The sequence below is a fragment of the Otolemur garnettii genome, unplaced genomic scaffold (genome assembly GCF_000181295.1).
Source record: "Otolemur garnettii isolate 467f Iridium unplaced genomic scaffold, OtoGar3 scaffold00036, whole genome shotgun sequence".
In the NCBI taxonomy this organism is placed as follows: Eukaryota; Metazoa; Chordata; class Mammalia; order Primates; family Galagidae; genus Otolemur; species Otolemur garnettii.
In genome coordinates this window covers 13,373,055-13,381,458 of record NW_003852431.1, presented here as the reverse complement: position 1 = coordinate 13,381,458, position 8,404 = coordinate 13,373,055, and the positions used below count along the sequence as shown (strand labels likewise).

At 39.8% G+C, this 8,404-nt stretch overlaps 1 protein-coding gene across 1 annotated transcript in view; it reads left to right on the top strand.

Annotated features, from left to right (window-relative positions):
* Positions 1-8,404, top strand: part of BORA (bora, aurora kinase A activator) — a 35,288-nt gene that overhangs the window by 19,442 nt on the left and 7,442 nt on the right. The window contains 1 exon segment of the mRNA XM_023513193.1: positions 6,068-6,678. Coding sequence (XP_023368961.1) covers positions 6,068-6,678 — 611 coding nt within the window.

Below are 8,404 nucleotides of genomic sequence, written 5' to 3'. Positions count from 1 at the left end.
TATTTCTAAGAGTAAAGTTTCTTGTAATATTCAGTAAGAATTTTTTGAATTTCTGAGGAGTTTGTTGTTATTTCGTCTTTACCATATCTGATTGATGAAATTAGAGATTTTACTCTTTTTTTCCTGGTTAAGTTAGCCAAAGTTTTATCTATTTTATTGACCTTTTCCAAAACCTATTGACCTTTTCCTTCTTAATCTCTTCTGTGACCCAGCTATCATTCAGCATAAGGCTGAATGTTTTAGCTTCCATGTTTTTATATGAGTCTACAGATTCCTGTTGTTACCGAGTTCAACTTTTATTCCATGATGGTCCAAGAAAATACAAGGAATAATTTCTATTTTTTTAAATTTGCTGAGGTCAGACTTGTGACCTAAGATGTGATCAATTTTGGAGTATATTCTGAACTGATGAGAAGAATGTGTATTGAGTTTTGTTAGGATGAAATGTTCTGTAGATGTCTATTAAAGTCAATTGTTGAATGGTTAAGTTTAAATCTAAAATTTCTTTGCTTAGCTTCTTATTGGCGGGTCTATCCAACGCTGCCAAAGGAGTGTTAAAATCTCCAACTATTATGGAGCTAGAGGAAATCAAGTTGCTCACGTCTATTAGAGTCTCTCTTTTAAATTGAGGTGCATTCTGGTTTGGTGCATAAATGTTAATAATTGAAATCTCATCATGTTGAGTATTACCCTTAACAAATATGAAGTGACCATCCTTATCTTTCTTTACCTTTGTTGGTTTAAAGCCTATTGTATCTGCGAATAAAATTGCAACACCTGCTTTTTTCTGATTTCCATTTGCCTGAAATATAGATGACCATGCCTTCACCCTGAGTCTATATTTATCTTTTAAGATAAGATGAGATTCTTGTATGCAGCAAATGTCTGGCCTGAGGTTTTGTATCTAGTCAGCCAAGCTGTGCCTCTTTAAAGGGTAATTTAAGCCCTTCACATTAATTGAGAGTATTGATAAGTCTGGTGGTATTTTAGGTATTGAGTTCTTCTAAAATCCAGTGGACATTTTTAATCCTTTTGCCACTGTGGAAGTTGGAATTTGATCTAATTTTCTGAGTGAGTTTACTTTGGTGGTGGTGGATTGTGCTGTTTCTTATGGAGAATAGGTCTGAGAATATCCTGGAGAGCTGGTTTAGTTATGGCAAATTTCTTCAACGTGTGAATGTCATTAAAGTATTTGATTTCTCGATTATAAATGAAACTCAGTTTAGCTGGATACAGGATCCTGGGTTGCAAGTTATTTTGTTTTAGGAGATTAAAAGTCGATGACCACCCTCTTTTAGCTTGAAAGTTTTCAACAGAGAGATCTGCAGTCATTCTAATATTCTTCCCCTTGTAGGTTATGGTTTTCTTATGTCTGGCTGCTTTCAGAATTTTCTCCTTCATATTAACTTTACTGAAGTTAATTATAATGTGCCTAGGAGATGTCTTACTTGGGTTGAGTTGTGCTGTGGTTCTGAAACTATCTGCTGTCTGAATTTCAGAATCTCTTGGCATGTCTGGAAAGTTCTTCATAATCTCATGAAGAAGAGCCTCTGTGCCTTGTGAAGCCACCTTGTTGCCTTCAGGAATTCCTATAAGGCGAATATTAGTTTTCTTCAAATTATCCCAGAGCTCTCTGAGAGAATGATCCATTTTTGTTCTCCATTTCTCTTCCTCTTTGAGTGTTTGACAGTGTTCAAAAGCTTTGTCTTTAGTGTCAGAAATCCTTTCTTCTGCCTGCTCCATTCTGTTACTGAGGCATTCTACTGTATTTCTCAGATCTTTGAGGGCTGCAAATTCTTGTCTTAATGTGTTAAAATCTTTGGTGATTTTTGTTTTTGAATTCATTGAATTCTTGAGATACATTTTGAAATGCTCCTTGAATTTCTAATTCCAACTTTACCTCCATTCTATTAATCTTATTTGCAATCCAAATTCTGAATTCGATTTCTGATATCTCAGCCATTTGTTTATGAATGGGATCTTCAGTTGTGTCCACCATATCATTCCTTGGAGGAGTTGATCTATTTTGGTTATTCATGTTACAGGAGTTTTTCTGCTGATTCCGCCCCATGATTATTTTACACCGTTAGGCTAGATGAGCAGATAAGGTAAAGTTGGGTTGGAGGGCTCCTGGAGTAGTGATTAACCAGCCCTTTGCCCAAGAGCAGGGACTAGTGCCTTGTACCTTTTTTCCTAGAGCTTTGCAAAGGACCTGTACAGTGCTATGGCCTGTGACACTGGGGACTTACTTGGTGTGGTGGGGCTAAGTGGCTCTGTCTTGTTTTCAGCCAGTTTCTGTCCTACCCTAGTGAATCAGTTACTCTGGGTTGAAGCCTCAGCTATGGAGAAATACCAGCAATTAAGTCACCCCTCCCCACACGAGCAACAACTAGAAAAGGAAAATCAAACCTTCCCACAACCACACACCCAGGTTACCACTTTGGATAGTCCTTGGGTGATTGGTCCAATCCAAGAGATCCAAAGCAGTTGTGCTAGTAGTAACCGATCTCAAGTGGGAGAGTTCAGCAGGCCTCCAGCAACTACTTAGAAGGGATCTGCTGGCAGGATGAGTATGATTCATTCTGGTGCTGCATGGAGTCAGAAGGACACCACCCCCCCAACCCCCCACCCCCACAAATGAATTAGTCTGAGAAAGTTGATACCTCCTTCCCCACCTTGCACCTCTGTCACACCCAGTCACTGGTAACCCCGCAGTGCTGTGATCCAGTTCCCTCCAATGAGAAGATGCTCTAGGGGTTTGCGCCTCCTTGACTCATAGGGATATCTATGTCTCCTTGGCCAGGCCTCCACACTCTGCCACCATCCAGTAGGGGGAGTTAAGGCCTGACAACCTCAGGTGATTAATGGAAGCTGGGGCAGTTCACTCAGGTCTAGCCCTGCCCCTGATTGATGTTGCTGACACTTATATTTTCATAGTATTTGTTTCTATCCTGGCTATATTCCCCTGTGGACTAGGCGCTGTTTTAGTTCACAGAAACTGTTACTCTGCCCTGGTCTGTCCCGCTGCCCAGAGCTGGTATATGTGTCTCCGCTGCAGTCAGTGTTGGGGTGGGTGTGGTTAGAGCTCACACTTGGCTCTGAGTTCCAGCTTCCGGCACAGCCCTGCCCTGGGAGTATGCCGTCTCCGGGCACGCATCACTCGGCTCTGAGTTCCAGCTTCTAGCACAGCCCTGCCCTGGGAGTATGCCGTCTCCGGGCGCGCATCTGCTATTTTCTGTCCCACACTGCCCCGCCCAGGCAGGTACCGCCTCAGGCATACCCTTTGCTCACGGGACCTGCATTACCATCCCAGATCTGTTCCACCAGCATCTGCCACCAGAGAAGATACCCAGCTTTCTCTGGTTGCCCAGACAGACAGGGAGTGTCTCCCCAAAATATCCCCAGTGGTACAAGCCCTATTGTTCTTGCTGCTGCAGCTGCTGCTCTATGTGGGGGCGGGGAGCACCACCTCTCCCTCTCTCATATGGTTCCTTCAGTCCACCGTCTTGTCCTTACCCCCATTCCCCAGAATCAGCACAGACCTGCAGCAGCCCACACCCTGTCCATACCTCTTAAGAAAATGCCCAAGAATCTGGACTCCATGGGGGACAGGCTTCCCTACCTCAGGGTGAGAGTGGAGGGGAGTGCTGGGAGTTCAGATTATATATAGAGAATATATACAGTTTTATGCCTAGCAGGAGAGTACCATGGCACCCTAGTAGGGGAAGGAGGTCCAGTTTTTAGAGGGTCTCTCCCATGGGATAAAATGGGAGGATGTTTGAACTCTGCTCTCTTGTTTGTAGAAAGTATACTACTACCCGTTCTCTTGGGGGAGGGGACTCCCATCTGCCTGGCGATGGATTTTGTACCTATTGTTTGTATCCTTGGGGTCGCAGCTCACCTCAGCAGTGTTGGTGTGCGTTCTTCAACCTTCTCTCTTGGCTCAGCTCCAAACCATTAGCTTACTTGCTAAAATTCTGGCCTTTACCTCTCCTTCTGGAGGGGAGCCTCTGTGGAAAGCTGGCTCCAGTCGGCCATCTTGCCTCTGCCCACCCCCACATTTAGAAACTTTTTAACAAAAGGAACAATTTACCTTCAAAGGTTAGAATTCTCATCAAATTTATACTCTAGTGTTAAATATAGTTACTTTCATTAGGAATATTTTTACATCTTTCTATTGAAGAAAGACAGCAATTTTAGAGACAGGTTGGTTTTTTATGCCTTCGGACTTTTGTCTTCGACTTTGATAATCAGAAATACATATTTTGTAAAGGTGTATTTGGTTAAAATTTTTAAGGTAAATAAAATGTGTAGAAATTTACACATTTCTCTTTGCAGTGAATTGCTCTTAAAAAAAGTTACAGCACTTTTTGAAAATTTCCCAGTTTAAAAAAACTATTCACACTAAAGAAAATTGGAAAATTGAAAGCTGTATTTTGCTAGTATTTATGTGTGTGGGTATATGTATGGATATGCATATATAGGTACATACATGTGAACATACATGGTTCCATATCCTGCTTATTTCACAAGGCATTTTATGAGTACTTTTATAGGCTGTTTGAGTCATTTATTTTGCATGATTTTGCTATTGTATATATCCTATAGTTTTCACCATTGGGAAGCATTCAAATTTTTTCTAATTTTTGCTTATCACAAAATTAATCATTATCCTTGTGTGTAGATTATGTTCTCAGAAACGGAATTATTTGGTCAAAGTAGGTGAATGTTTTTCTTTGTCTTTTTTTTTTTTTTAAGGACAGAGTCTCACTTTGTCGCCCTCAATAGAGTGCTGTGGAGTCACAGCTCACAGCAACCTCAAACTCCTGGGCTTAAGCGATTCTCTTGTCTCAGCCTCCCAAGTAGCTGGGACTAGAGGCACCTGCCATAACACCCAGGTATTTTTTTTTTTTTTTGGCTGGGACTGGTTTTGAACCCGCCACCTCCAGCATATGGAGCCAGTGCCCTACTCTTTTGAGCCACAGGCGCTGCCCCCAGCACCCAGCTATTTTTAGGGATGGGGTCTTGTTTTTGCTCAGGCTGGTGTGGAATCTGTGAGCTCAGGCAATCTACCTGCCTCAGCCATCCAGAGTGCTAGGATTACAGATGTCATCCCATACCTGGCAGAGTGAATGTTTTTAAGACTCTTGATGAATTTTGCCAGATTCACTTCATAAAAGATTGTACAAATTGAAATTTTTTTCAGCAGCATGTAAGAAAATCATTTTTCCCTATTCTGAAACACTGATACTCTATTTGATGTTTACTAACTTGGTATACTATAAAAAGATTTTTATAGCTTTAAATTTTCTGTCTTTGATCAATAATGATATGGAATTCATTCCCAATGTTTATTGGCTATCCGTGTTTGGAGGGGAATTGCCAGTTCAGATGTCAGTGTTATAGTTAAGCCAAATGGTCTCTCATTGCTATAATTTGCATAGATTTATTATTTATGTGGCTGAATAAATTATTTATACTTTTTGTATGCTTATTTACCATTAGGAAGATTGTTTATAAGCTTTTGCCCATTTTTAAAAAACTTCTATTTTTGCTAAGCTAATGAAGTTATAAGCAGCAATTTTTAAAGTTTCAAAGCATTTTTATTTATCATTGTTAGACTCGTAATTATTACAAGTATAACTTTGCAGTTCTTTTGTCTTTTCATGTTGCTTATTTTATATAAAACAAATACCTTTTACCTATTTCATTTAGCAGGTATAGCTATTAAGTTATATCATTCTGCTGATTTGCATGGGAATCTTCTTTATATATGAATAATATTGGTACAATTAGCGGTATGCTTACTGGGAAATAATTCTCAGGGAGTAAAATAGTTTAAATAAAAAAGAGAAAGTGGCAGAGACATGATTTTTGAAGCGCCTCATCCTGCGTATTGAGACATATCCATTTGAGCTGTTGTTTTTAACATCAAAATTTCATTTTAGTTAACTCCACAGCTCTTAGAGAAATCTAGTTTTTCTTGGCATGAAGTATTATTGCCATCTAGTAAAGGCTTTTTCGTTCTCATGTTTTTGTGATGTGATTTTTCCCTCCTCATTTTTAGAACAAAGGAAGTTTACTTTTCATTCTCCTGATGCTTCATCTGGAACAAATTCTAATGGAATTACTAATAAGTATATCAGAAGTCCTTATATAGATGGCTGCTCACCAATTAAAAATTGGTCTCCTATGAGTCTCGAGATGTGTAGAGGTGGTCCTCAGTATGAGACCTCACTGATTCACATACCTTTTACTCTTGAGACTCATGATGAAGATAAAGAAGATAAAGAGACTATTTCTTCCACAGATGTTTCATCACCAGGCGTGGATGCTGCTGAAATACACCTACGGCAATTGAATAGTGACGCTTCTACACGGGGCACACGTTTACGTGTGACTGCCATGTCTATTACACACAATCAGTCCAGTGCTTCTGAGAAAGAATTAGCACCACTGCAGGATGTCGAAAGCAAGGAGGAGAATAACACTGTGGATATGGTTGATCCTATAGAGCTAGGAGATGAGAGCACTTGGATCAAGGGGCTGGTTGACAGCAGGAGTTTACCCAGGACTGACTTTGTGAGCGGACTTTCCTTCAGTATTGAAAACTCTAACATGTGCATGTCGCCCCTTGCTGAAAACAGTGTCATTCCTTGTGAAAGCACTAACATTCAGGTAAGGTATTTTAGTTTTCTATAGTGCTTCCTTTACTACCTTGGTGTTATTTATCCTTTCGTTTCTAAGATTATAATGTACCGGAAAAATGGTTAAACATGAGGGCTGTAACAATATATACCAGTAATATTTTTTAATATCAGTATCAAGTGATGCAAGAATTAGTTTCTTTTAATACTGAAAAGATAACACTAGAATTCCTTTTACTTATTTTAGCTTCTAAAGTTGGGTACCTAAGTAGAAAAAGAACAGATGGTCTTAAAACTATATATACCTTGGCTCGGCGCCTGCGGCTCAAGCAACTAAGGCACCAGCCACGTACACCTGAGCTGGTAGAATCTGGCTCAGGCCCACCAAACAACGACGGCTGCAACCAAAAAATAGCCAGGTGTTGTGGCAGGCGCCTGTAATCCTAGCTACTTGGGAGGTGGAGGCAGGAGACTCGCCTGAGCCCAGGAGTTGGAGGTTGCTGTGAGCTATGATGCCATAACACTCTATCCAAGGGGACAGCTTGAGGCTCTGTCTCAAAAAAAAAACAAAAAAACAACTATGTACCTTAAAGTTATTGTTAACTTCTTTTTCTCTCTTTCTTCACTTTCTCTCTTTTATGGCAGAACATTTATAGAGTAATTATAACATACATTTGTTGAAATAAAGTGTGATCATTATCTAATCCAGCTACCCATTGGAAGCTTCTGTTCCCCTGTAATTGTTATCACTACTAAATTGTTATCTAGTCTGTCCTTGAGTTAGGCAGAGGTACTCTATTTCATTTTTAAACTCTAACCATCACAAACTTCTTCCTTTTATGGAGCTAAAATATGGCTTTATCTGTGTGATATCTGCCAGGTTGTCTCAGTTTTACGTTTTGGGCCATATCATCATAATGCCTACTAAAAATGTTTTCATATATTGTTGTTTTTCTACCACCTAGGTAGCATTCAAGCGTTTGAATAGTGATATTTCCCCAGAGCCTTTTCACTTGCTTCATAGTGGATTGATTGGCTTCCAGGCCTGGCACTCAGTTCTCTTCCTAGGATTGGCTTTTGTCACAGTCCTGGGCATCTCTTTTCCTCTCCTCTTTCTGGTCTTCTCTTTCCTGGTTTACTTCTTATTTAACAGGAACACATTTCCTACTCTCCTAAGGAAGAGTACGTTTTTAAAGACACTTTATGTGTAATCACTTGTTCATCCTTGTCTCATGTTTGAGAGTTAGAAATATTAATAATTGTCCTCCAAAGTTTGAAGGCATTGGTTCATTGACTATATTTCAGTATTGCTAGTAGGAGATCAGAAGCTATACTGATGCTTCATACTTTTGTACGTGTGGCCCTGGGTAGGATTTTCTCCTTGTCCACAGTGTTTTAACATTTCAGTGATGTTCTTTGGTGTACGTTTCTTTTCATCCATTGTAATGAGCACTCAAAACGTCCTTTCTTTTCTTTTTTTTTTTTTGGCCTGGGGCTGCCCTACTCCTTGAGCCACAGGTGCCACCCAGAACTTCCTTATTGTTTATAAACTTGGGCCCTTTACCTGTTCAATCTTTTCTTTGGTATCTTAGATTTCTTCTTTGTCTTTTTCACTGTCATCTCTGGAAGTCCTTTGATTCTCCAGTTTTTCAAAATCTTTGTTGCATTTTTTATCTCCTTTGTTCTCGAATTTTGGGGAAGATTTCCTCCACTTTATATAGTAGCTTGTTGAACTTTTTCTTTTCTTTTTTTTTTTT